Here is a 12,593-nt window from a genome sequence, read left to right on the forward strand (position 1 = left end):
ATGAATAGCTAATTGTGGGAACAGAAGACAACAAGCAGGCTTGCAGGCGACAGCAAGATCAAGATACACACATATGCTTAGAAGAGAAACTCTCTTTCTCCCATCGAATGCTCTCGAGTAAAAATGTTAATAATGCACTCCCAATGTGATCCACGATGCATGCACACTGCAGGGTTTTTTACTTGAGGAAAAATTACACACATCGTAAATCATAATTGTAGGCATCTATATATATATATATATATATATATTATATCTATATATATATATTATATATATATAAGCAACCCGGGCTATTGCCGAGATCTATCTGGTGAAAAGAAAAGACCTGACCATTGACTTGGAGAGAAACCCCTCTTGCTCATGCAAATAAAATGATAAATATTTAAATTGGGCACATGAGTATAAATGGCAAACAGGTGTTTTAACACCAAATTCAATTAAAATTAACAGCCAACCGGTGTAAAATCACTACATTTTAAATGTCAATATTGGTTCCCCTGTATAACCCAGTTTGGTGCGCTGCCCCAGTTTCAAGTAACCACACATGCCAATGGATTCTAAAGACTATATTTTCCACCACCTTTATTTTTATATTGATCATGAGCAAGCAGCGATGACCAATTGGAAAGATGGGAAATGTCAACATCCACATGCCTCAATAGTTGACAATAATAAGCAATAACCAATGATTCATTATGAAACATTGTGCACTTAGTAATTCTGAACAGAATATTTATGTAACTGTATTCTGAATATTTCTGTCATATTTTGTATACTGCTAATACTCAAGGGTGATTTATGAGCCTCCTTATTGACTACACTCTACAATAAAAACACAATGACTACAGCAGGCTTACACATTTTAGGATGACGTTAATAAAAGCCACTGCTTTTTAGATCATTCAAATATTATTTTACAAATACCGGAATTAAATAACAATTATAGTGGCCTTATAGTTAGTGATATTAAACAATATGTTACTACAGTGCCAAAATCCATATACTGTAAGCCACTGCATGTTTGATTTAATCCATGTATAGTCCACCCTCTCCTTTACAGTAACCAGACATGCACTGATATTACATGGGTGTATATTGCCCTAAAACACACACACACACATAGTGCAGAGTGTCTTTATTTGATCTAGCGGGTCTGCACCCTCGACCACAGGCGTCTCAGTCAATACAAGCAGTCAAGGTGCTGTCAACAGGTGTACTCCAGACTGGTGACCTTTCCTTCTTCTTTTCAGAGTGCTTGTTTATTCAACCCAGGCACAGTCTTGAGGGTTTAAACACACAGTGAAGGAAGATTTGCAGCAAAGCATATGACCTTCCTCCCACTTCAACGTCCATCCTCTAATTAGACAATGCATCTGATAGTCATTAACAGGAATGAGATAATGAATCACAGTCTCGCTTCTTTGTTAATTTGCTGTAACCGAGCAGCTAATGGATGTCAGAGCTGAATGATTGCACTGATTATAGTGATTTATAATTGCAACGAAACAATTTAAAAGCATTCTGATTGTTCATATTGCACGAATAACGCTATTTGTTTTGCCATTTTGTTTATATATGCACACACTATGTTCAAGTACAATATGTATTATTATTCTTCCAAGAAAAGTCAAGCTGCGTGCATCAGTAGCGCTGGAAAACTTAACTGGGATGTCTTTCTCATACTTCCCTTTTATTATGCAAATCAAAGAAACTTATACCATCTTATTTATTTTACCCAGTGGAAGGATAACAGCCTCAGGGAGGAGACTGGACCAGTTCAAACCAAGCCGGGAAATAAAGAGGAAATAAGAGAAACTTCAAGCCATTTACCTTGGGGCTCCCTGTTCCATGCTCGTCCTCCTGAGACACATCACTAGCCAGGATCTCTTCTTTGATGATCTCTAAGGCTCGTAAAATCCAGCTGTGCTGACGCTTGATTTGCCTCTGTAGTTCCTGCCACTGACTTAAAATCATCTGCAGCATGTCTTCAAGCCCTTCAGAGATAGCACAGCAAGAAATGGGTTTATTTCTAATGTACTTATTGAAACGTTTCACTATCCACATAGGATATCCATCTTAATCTTGGACACATACTGTATTATATGTTTTTATGCTCATGTGCGCTATGGTTCTGGTTAAAATAGTGTATTCGGTCACTGTGTGCACAATTATACTAATTAAATATGTTAGGTTTTCCTATCTATGTATCTATTTTATAATACATGCATGTATGTTTTTTTTTTTGTTTGTTTGTTTTTCAAAGTTAAGGCAGGGCAACTTCTCGAACTCCACAGAGTTCTCACAAACTGTTTTAAGATTTCTAAAAATGTAAGTAAAAATGTGTGACTGAAGGGGGTATAAAAATTGCACAAATAAGTGCAATTCAAGTGCTGTGAATGAGCACCAGGAGGGAACTGAAATTATGCACACTCACACAATACCACGTGTTGCACAGTAAATATAAATAAAACGCATACCAGTGCACTGACAGACTGAATTCAGGGTTTTCAATTGTATACTGTTCTTAAAGGGCTTTATACCACTGATAGTTGCTTAGCAGCTTGTTTGTTGAACTCCTGGAAGTTAGGGAATATTGTTTCTAATAATTCACTAATATTTTGGGGAATGATGTCTGGTTCTCTGGCCATCAGAACCAGTTTGACAGTCAGGAGCGAATGCAACTGAAGTGACAAATATTTTTATTACAGTAAATGAAGAAGCTTCAGAACATGGGCACTGACTAACCAGCATAAAGGTGGGCAATTTTAAAAATTAGGGAACAGGATAGGTGGCGGAATAATAAAAAAAACATGTATCCTGCTATTCCCTAATACCTCTTTTTGTCTGAGCCTCTCCCTGTCTCTGCCTTTGTGATATACAGCATTCTGCTCAGACTTGTTGCCTGCTGTCCCAGTGTGTGTACCGTTAATCAGGGCCAAGATTAGAGACAAAATTCATTGCTGAATTACACTTCAGGCCTCCATTCCAAGCAGAATGCAGTTGCTGAAACATTTATAAATCGTGAAGGTCAGTATGTTAATATAAACATTAATATTAAATAAGATAATTTACAGCAGTAGCTTGTCGCTCGTACAGCCCTGTCACATCCTAGGAAGAGTTTACCTGATTTGTGAGACACAATGAGCTCCAGGAGCTGGCGGCCCTCCTCCACCACGGCTTCCTTCAGAGAACAGTGGCTGTCCACATTCAGTTTGAAGCTCTGTGAGGGAAATGAAAAGAGACACAGGTCGTCACGTTGAATCAATTCGGAAGCTGCATTCAAAAAGCCTAAAAACAAGATAGAGTAAAAGTACAAACTGAGTGGCTTCAGTTCAATGTCTGCAGGGTACTGTGTTTAGACACAGTACCGCCACATGCAACATTTAATTACTAAGGATATCCCATCTCGCTCTGTAGGAATTTGGGGTACTGAAAGCTAAGTTAAATGTGCCATATTGACCAACACCTTCTAGTATTAGTCTTGCATTAAAATGCAACAGGTAAAAATGTTACGGACAACAAACTTATATTAGTTGAGTATTTCATGTCCAGGCAATACTCTTTTATGTTTTTAAATGGATTTTAAAATTAGATAGGACTCGTCCCATAATTGACATCTTTGATACAGTTGAACTATTTTTGAAAGGGTTAGCCATTTTTTAAAAGTCTTGTTTCATATTTAAAGATTATTTTCAAATACTTTGCTTAAAAGTTTTGTAAATATTGCCCAATAAGACCTGAAGAGATTGTCAAAACATGAATGTTTTTTTTTTTTAGATATACATCCCTAGTGTGCTTGAGATTCTAATTTGCCTCCCCAGAGCCCCTGCAGTTTCCATCGCCACTCACACTTATCGAGTACAGAGGCTGTGATTAAGTATTGAATACTGGAATCCTCCAGAACCCCTTTGTGAATAGTTCATCTGCATTTCCTGCACAGATTTAATTACACAAGCTTGGCAGCTGCAGTCGGACTGGCTAAAGTGCCCTTTACTGTCGTTTCCAAGGGAATGACAACTTTGTCTCTATTTTTTTTCATTTCCTTTTTTAACATACAGTGGCACACAAACAGAGTCCGCTCTCATCTCCTCTTGTTCAGTTTCTATCAACAGGGAAATGATAAAACAGGCTTGGATGTACACTAAAGCATCCATAAAAGCCAAAGAAAATGCAAAACTGGAACTCTAAATCCGTCTTTGGCAGTCCCCTCTCATGAATGCTCTTTCAATTTTCTTTCTCAGCAAACTGCAGCATGGCAGTCACTAAGAGAAGAAGCTGTACCACTGGATATTTTCTTTCCTTCTCTTTTAGCTTCAGTAATTTGATTCGCAAGCTTAAATCTGCCATTATGTGCAATCAATAGCCATTTGATTTTTAGTACACTTCAATCCCTTACAAAATAGGTCTATCTGATACCTGCAACCTTTCGTAACCCACATCCCATAGGTCTGACAAGGTTTCTGTTCTTCCAACCTGCAGATCCCCATCTCTCTTGTGTCAGTTGGTGATGCGCACCTCTCATTCCTAGTGTATTGATTTTTGTGCTGCAAGAGTGGCTCCAAAATCCATGCATTATTCTGATGTTATTTCACAACATATTTTTTAAAAAGACATACACGTATATTCCTTCAAACTTTAGGACTAAGAAGACACATATAAATATATAGTGTTGTCGCCTCAAAGCACAGTGGTGAGATGATATTTGAGCTCCTCTTGTTTATTTATTACCCACTACTCTAAGGAGATGGGCTCCATCAATGGGGCAGATTGGAATACAAGTTTATTCATTATAAATTACATGGAGTTTTTCTTATGGCATTAAGTGGGCACTATTAGTTGTAAAACTATGGTGTTTTTTTTATTCCTCAGTTACAAGGTAGAAACCAGTTAGAGAGCTTTCATTGCAGGAACAGAGCAATTATCTTTTCAGGGATACTGTTTCAAGATATTTAGTTAACAAGGGGAGTGAGTGAGAGAGCATGGGCAAAAAATGATCCATCCCGATCATTCTGCATTTAAAAATACTTATTAGGAAATCAATTTGTGAAGCTATACTGTGTAATTGTGTAGTAATAAAGCTTACCTTGCACTACCTAAAGTCTAACTGTAGTTTTCAATAGCTGTATTTCCTGCAGTCACTTATATCAGACACTTGAGGGCACTCTGTCATAGAGTGTTGATTGAGGAAACCCAACACACCCATACTCTGCTTGTTTACCCTTTAACATACAAGTATAGTGCATCTTTGAACAGTGTTGCCATACCAAGTGTGTTTCCAGGTACAACTTGAGGCTGTCTGTCTCTGCCATGGGAGGGGTCCAGTTCTCTGTTGCTTCCAGAGCTTTGTGCAACCAGCAAATAAATTCATCCAGCTTGCTGACAAACCCCTATGAGGAAAACACAGCTTGTTAGAAATTAACTGTTTTTCAATCAGTGAACAATGTACCACGTGAAATCAAGAAAATAATTAACACCCTTACAGAATAATTACACTACAGAAATGTATGTTTTGTACTGTCTGGACAAAATGATTATTTGCAGTATCATACAGTATTATTTTTTTTTGTATTTTATTTTTTTTTAATCTAAACATATTGTGCCATCTGCTGGACAAAATGTGTAGTTCTGCATTGCAGCTTTTTTTGTATAATTTTTTATTTATTTATTTATTTATTTTTTAACATCGCTTTCAGTCTTTCTTCATTCCACAAACCATCCATTCTGTTTAGGCTTTGACTTACCGTAGTGCATATACCCAGTGAGGCAAACATTATCTATCGAGTACACACAGCTGTAGAGGTCATTTTGCATCTATAAACCCTGATACATAGACAATGTGTGTTGCAAATCAGCGGAATTCAGAACACACAAAAAAAAATCTTTGGGGAATTCTGTTTGACTCTTGAAGCTTTAAAGTGCAGTGCATACAACATGGAAAACAAATTGAATGAATCTGTTTGAATGTATTTGGTATCAGATACAAGAAGAAGCTGGATTTGGAGTTATTCTTTCCCTTTTTTTTTTTGATCATGCCCGATACTTGGTCTCATAAACCCCATATTGAGGTCTATTGTAAGAAATGTCCATGTCCAACCCTACCTAGATCCCAGCTGAGGTCAGAAGTTGAGGTGGTATTGACTGCAGACCAGTGGTTTAAAACAGCATACAACATAATAGCTCTAATTTACAATCCAGTCACTGTAACATGTTTAAATTGAGGACTGCAGAATTTAAATACAGTACACGTTTACCTTTCAAAACACCTGTGAGCTGATCCAAGAGAAGCAACCACACTCAACAAAATAAAGACCAAACCAAGCGAAGAAAAACAGAGATGAAAGCTCTGGTGGTCTTTTTGTGATGTTAAGAATAAGAAATGTAACTCAGATCGTGGAGCAAAAAAATACTCCCTATCATCTATAGTGCATTCCCCTAATATTGAATGTCCTACATGTTTAGTACCATGCTATGTGTGTTCTGTTTAATTCTCTATTATCATTTGCCATGTATACTATTTATTACAGCAAAGTGTTCTTCTGAAGAGACTCCTCAAGGCCTATTGTGTGGAAGTTCAATGGCAAAGCACGCTGATACTGCACAGGCTTCAGTGCACATTGCTTTATTTATGGACTTCAGCGCACAGCACAGTACTGCAAAATGTTGGTATCCCCATAAAAACATGTATTCCCCAATATTATTAGGTATGCTTGCAAGATGGCTACCAGGCATATTTACAGTAGCTTTCACCTTCTATACTGTGTAGAGGTCATAGAACCATTTACAGATTGCACAGCCGACCACTAGATGGGGCACTTGCACAATACACAGTCTCACTAGTTCTAATACAAATACAAATCCTTAACAACTGAACAAAAAAGGCAAATTGTTACAGGCTAAAAGGACCTTCAACATTGTGTCTCATTGTATTGTCGAACTAACAACTAAACTGATATAATTCAGTATCATATGAAGGTGGTGCTGTACTAGGGAATGAGAATTATACTGTAGATATCATGATATTGGTAATTATTGCTGTCACTGTGCTTAAAATATATGGAACACATGGAATGGAAGTATATGAAGCATTAATCCCATTCATCAAAGTGTAATGCTGGAACATATATTAAGATATCGTTGTTTTTTTGTTTGTTTGTTTTTTCTTGTGACTAGTTCACGGTGGCATAGAGGAACACTCACAGAAAACAATACTTAGTATTTATTTAGTTTTAATTTACTAATTAATCTACTTGACTATAGAGAAGATGACTAAAGCAATTTATTTCAACACATACATTTACAAATACTGTTAGTATTACTTTAAAAATGCAGTCAAAATGAGCACTGCAAATTGTCTCAATATTAGCCCCGGTATCCTTAAAGCGTCCGAGTTTGGTGTCACACATGACTAGTTCCGTGAAGTCTCTAAGGCGGGGCTCTTCACTTCAAGATGCCTGTTGCCCGAGAATGAAGTCATTGTAATGCTACTGTATTTGTATGCTAATATAATCAGTCACTGGAATGTGTTCCATTTCATTTGGGTTGCCTGCGTCTTTTAACTACCGTAGTTCTGAACAACGTTAATTTGTTCTCAGAATTAGAAAACAGAACAATCCCAGAATGAAATGAGATAATGATGAGGCAGAGCGAGCAGGCTGAGGCATGAACACATTCATCACGTAGAGCGCTCCTGTAAGAGACCAGGCTTAATCATTAGAACTTCATTCCAATTTGCACAGGATTCTATGTTTATCCTTTTTATGTAACTGGAAAATGAAAATGAATGTTGAAAACAAATACACATCTTAAACATGCAACTTATTTGGTTCATATTTCTTGAGAACAACTTTTAGTACCAATGCAAATACTGCTGTATCAGTTTCTTGTAAGATTTATTTTCTACAGCATGAAATGCATCATTTACAGAGGCAGGCAGAGAAGTCCAAGTGTCAACTTTAAAATACTGACTCCACCTAGTGGTTAAAGATTAAATATCCTTCCTTAAAATTAAACTGAATACTTGTATCTTGTATCTGTTTTGTATTTTATTTGTTATATTACCATATTTGTTCGTTAAGTTATGTTTTATTAAAAGGAAAATGTTTAATAAAAATATATTTTTTAACTGCAAACTTTGTATATAACTCAATTTTACAAACATGTATTATGGTATCTTAACTAACTTTTTATCAGCACACCTACATGAATAACTTGATTTCCCATATGCTAATTCACACCAGGACAGCTCACTTATTGTTAACATAGGAAATGTCAGACCTTTTATTTTAGGCAGATTCTGACCTTCCAAGGCCTAAATAACATGTCACAATTTCCTTATAAGAAAGGATATTTCATCAATCAACAATCTGCAGAAGAACAAAGCCATCTATCCTGGTCAATTGTCATACAGTAAAATATTAAATCAACATCTGTGACATATTTCAAATGACCACAAGGTGGTGCTGAAGTGCATATTTGTTGGCAAGCCACAACAGCAGGACCAGCTGTGAAATGTAACACCCACACACACCCACACACACACACACGCGCACACACACACACACACACACACACACACACACACACACACACACACACACACACACACACACACACACACACACACACACACACTTTGTATAAATTGGCTGTCCCATTGAATCCCTTTTAAATATTTTTTAACATATAAAAGCTGCATGGTCCTGCTGCAGTTTCAGTCAAGATGGAGAAGTGAGTAGACAATGCATACTTTAATAAAGGGCTGATTGTAGGCACTCAGATGGCAGGTTAATTTGTATTCAAGTCTCTTACATTCATGACTCTTAGGACTTTCTGGAGAATATCCAACCAGTTCAGTAATAACATTCAGTAGGTATACATATAGTAGTATACAGTAGATAATGCTACAGCAGTGAGCCCAGTTGAATCACAAATGGATGATAATTCTAAAGATATATCTATTAATGTAACCTGTATGATTTTTTTTAGTTGGTCTACAAGTTTTTCTCCTTTTGTGACAAAACAATTGATTAATGTAGAATTCTAGAACATGCAGAATGTTTACAGAATGAACAAACCAATATTTATCACAATTATGTTAGTGGTTCTCTAGATTCAAGCAGTGTACTCTATTTGTGTTGTTTGTAGAATATTCCACTTTATGACTTTATGGGGTTATTAAAGGTGCAGTGTCCCATGTATAAATGATTCTGTAGTAAATGTTCAGGTCTACAAAAGTACAACTTTAACAGTTTCCCTTTAAAAAATGTCTAGTTCTAAATCTAACTCCCAGAAGCTTATATTATAACAGTGAACAGCAAGGATAGTATATAATGAAATACAGCTGAGGGACAGTGCAGCTTTAAGACTAATTCAAAACAAAGTCACTCACCTCAATCTTTTCCCAGACGGCTTCATAGTTGTCTTGGTGGTGGATATCTTCAAGCAGCTGCTGAATAAGCGCCAGTTTGCTTAGGTTGGGATCGTCTGCATCACAGGACTCCGGTCCAACCCATCCCTTCTGCACCTTTTCTTTAACACATCTTTCAGTTCTAGGTTCTTGAATGGGCAGTTCATCCTCTGATAGGAGGTCACTCAATGGCCCAGATTCAATGCTCTCATCCAGTGATGGGGCAATGTCACTAGAGGATGTGGGTGAAATCATCCTGGTACCAAAAGCTTTTTCATACCTTCTGTTAGGCTGAAACGGTGGGAAGGCCTCAAAGTCAGAGTTCACTTCTGAAAGATCCCAGTCATCGATATCCTGGATGGTGTCTTCCATGGGTTTCTGGGGCAGGACCTTGGCCAAGTTCTCCAGCTTCTGTGCTAGCATTTCTGTTTTCTTGAGTTGAGCTGGAAGAGCCAAGTATTCATCTGATCCATACCATGGCTCAACCGTTTTACTGCTCCCATTACTCTGGTTTGGTGAACGCTTCTGTTCGTCTTTTGGAGGAAGTGGAATCAGTGATGTCAATGCTGATTTTGGGCTACCAGCATTGGAATCTTTCTGATTACTATGCATGGGGGATCCTGGAAGATTACTTTGATCATCTTCTGCAATTAAAGACTGGACTCTCACCTTATAACTCTTCACTGCTCTGTCGTTATGAGCTGAACTACTGATCTCATTGCAGCAGTGAGGGGAGTCAGTGCTCGGTGCATATCTGGATTCCCCGTAGGAACTCTGATCTTCAAGGTCACTTGGTCGATCTGTTTCCAAAGAGCTTTGCATTGTGAGGTTGAGCCTATCTGGGCCCAGAGAAGTTTTGTATGAAGATGCATTCATTAAAACTTTACGGTTCTTGTCACTGATCTTGTTCAAACAATCATAGGACTGGCTGATTGGTGAGGAGGTATTACTTGGGTAGACTGATGTGAGTTCCAGACAGAACTTGGACCTATCTGGGGGATCCAGAAGGGATGGAGTGCTTCTGCTCATCTCTGCCTGAATTAAAAGAGATGATGGATGGATTCTGCTGAGGACCGATTCTATATCATCTCTAGACATTCCTTCTAAGTACATGGCTTTTTTAGGCAAAGACGGCTGCGTTGGAGACACCTCATTGTAGTTAAAACAGTCTCTGATAGGTCTTTTGGAGATAGAGTTTTCACAATGAGAGTGGTGCCGGCTTTTTGGAACTGATTGATGTTTCTGACAGGAAGTCCCTATAGCCACAGCAGATGAATTATCAGGTATGGCTGATGGCTCAGTGGAAGGCTTGGCTATCCCACTCAGAGGGGATGACTTCTTGGAAGTGTCACTGGATTCTTCCCTGATTTCTGGAGTGGCAGCTGACTGTCCTTCTTGGTTTGTGATGTTTTCTTCTTGCTTGGAAGACAAGCGTTCAGCGGCTACCGTCAGCAAGCCCACACTTTGGATAAGCTCTGGGAAGTCTTTCTCCAAATCTGGGTAATAACAGACCTCGTGGGTTTTTGACTTTATTCGGCTAGAGGTCATTGCATCCAGATCAGCTGGCAGGTCCTCACTCGGACTGTAGTCACTCAGTTCAAATGCAGTTATACCACAATCTAATGAAAAGTAATCTTGGCTGCATTTAATTGTCAACTGACCTGAATCATCAACTTCAGTTAAGGAGTCAAGACGGGCCTGTAAAAAAAAAAAAAAACAACAACAATGAATATTAGAGGCTGCTTTAACCTCTCAAATCACATAATACATTTAGTAAGTACTGCAAATTCAGTTAAATAGCCATAATATTAAGAATGTCCCATTGCTAGAAGGTATTTGTAGATACTACCTTGGACGTTTTTTGATATATGACTAACCTAGTGGTTCTCACACTTTAAAGTGACTTGGGTCTGCTGAGGTCCCACATGGCAAAACAAGGTATTACATCAAAAACAGGCACTGCATACCATTATATAATAAAGCAAACATGAAAAAAATTAACACATATTAAAAATGTAAATACTTCAGTACTATGGGTATGCTTAGGATTGTAACCTTCTTGTGACCTTTCAATGACCCCCGTGGGTCTCAGTCCCCATTTAGTGAGCCTGCCCCTCTCTCTCTTTTGAAATAATAGAAACTGAAATAAACTCCAAATCGCTCACATTTACTTTAGAGGAAGTTAACAAGCTGATCAGAATGTAAGAAGGCCCTCACCTCATTCTTATCCTCAGAGAAGGCCTGCAGGATGTCTGTCTGTCTGGTGAAGTTCCCGTTAGAGTCTTGGAGACCCTGCAGGACTCGTTCCTTCAGCACTAGAACAGAGACCCGTAACTGGTGCCAAAGGAGCTGCACTGTGTGAATGTCAACTATAATGTTGACTGAGTAAGACAGGAGCTTCAGCGAAAATTCTGTCTCTAACAGGGCATGGATCTGCTCCACATGGTCTGAGATGTCTTCACAAATATCCTGCACAAGGGAAACAGGATAGGCTGTTAGACTGTATAATGCACAAAACCTTTTACTTTTATTACAGATTTCAGGTTCAAAGAACACCCACGGTATTTGGTCATAATGTGTTGGATTATAAACCCAACTGAAATATAGTACTGCATTACTTTAAATGGGGATCTTCCTTGTATCCAGCAACACAGATAAGTAGACATAGTGAATTGACCACAGTGGCTTACACACATTAATATACAAGATTTATAACTAACTAACTAACTTAATATAATATTGCTTGTTTTCCCTAGTTTCTCTATCATATAATTTATAAGCAAAGTATTTGGACTTCTCTGTAAAACGCCTTGAGATGTCTCAGCGTGGTAAAGTGCGATACAGGTCTGCATTGTTTTTATGGAATTTGTTTTTTATTTCTCACTAAACAGACATGACCAAATCCTGTGTTCAATATCAAACAAGGATCACCAAAACTCACCTCAAAACAACTATTAATGAAAATATTGATCTGACCCTTGGTCCGAGGGGCTGAGGGTGTAAAGGCCTCACTAAAAATATTTGCAAACGGAGATTGAGTCACAACAATCACATTAACAACGCCTTTAAACAGCTCCTTCATCAGTCATGTGAAAAGCACATGAGTCAGAATTATAAAAGGAATACAAGCCTTCAAAATTACAGCTCAACTGTACCCAATATTAATCTCACAATCTACCACTGA

The 12,593-nt window shown here is 37.9% G+C and overlaps 1 protein-coding gene across 3 annotated transcripts in view; it reads right to left on the bottom strand.

Moving 5' to 3' along the window:
* LOC121324116 (A-kinase anchor protein 6-like) overlaps positions 1–12,593 on the bottom strand; it is a 115,607-nt gene that overhangs the window by 77,757 nt on the left and 25,257 nt on the right. For all 3 annotated transcript variants that reach the window (XM_041265598.1, XM_041265600.1, XM_041265599.1), the window contains exons 3-7: positions 11,627–11,878; positions 9,392–11,107; positions 5,268–5,390; positions 3,127–3,223; positions 1,834–1,997 (exon numbers count right to left, since the gene is read on the bottom strand). In XM_041265598.1, the coding sequence (XP_041121532.1) occupies positions 1,834–1,997; positions 3,127–3,223; positions 5,268–5,390; positions 9,392–11,107; positions 11,627–11,878 (2,352 nt within the window). The remainder of the gene's footprint in view (positions 1–1,833; positions 1,998–3,126; positions 3,224–5,267; positions 5,391–9,391; positions 11,108–11,626; positions 11,879–12,593) is intronic.

The sequence above is a fragment of the Polyodon spathula genome, chromosome 12, assembly GCF_017654505.1.
Source record: "Polyodon spathula isolate WHYD16114869_AA chromosome 12, ASM1765450v1, whole genome shotgun sequence".
In the NCBI taxonomy this organism is placed as follows: Eukaryota; Metazoa; Chordata; class Actinopteri; order Acipenseriformes; family Polyodontidae; genus Polyodon; species Polyodon spathula.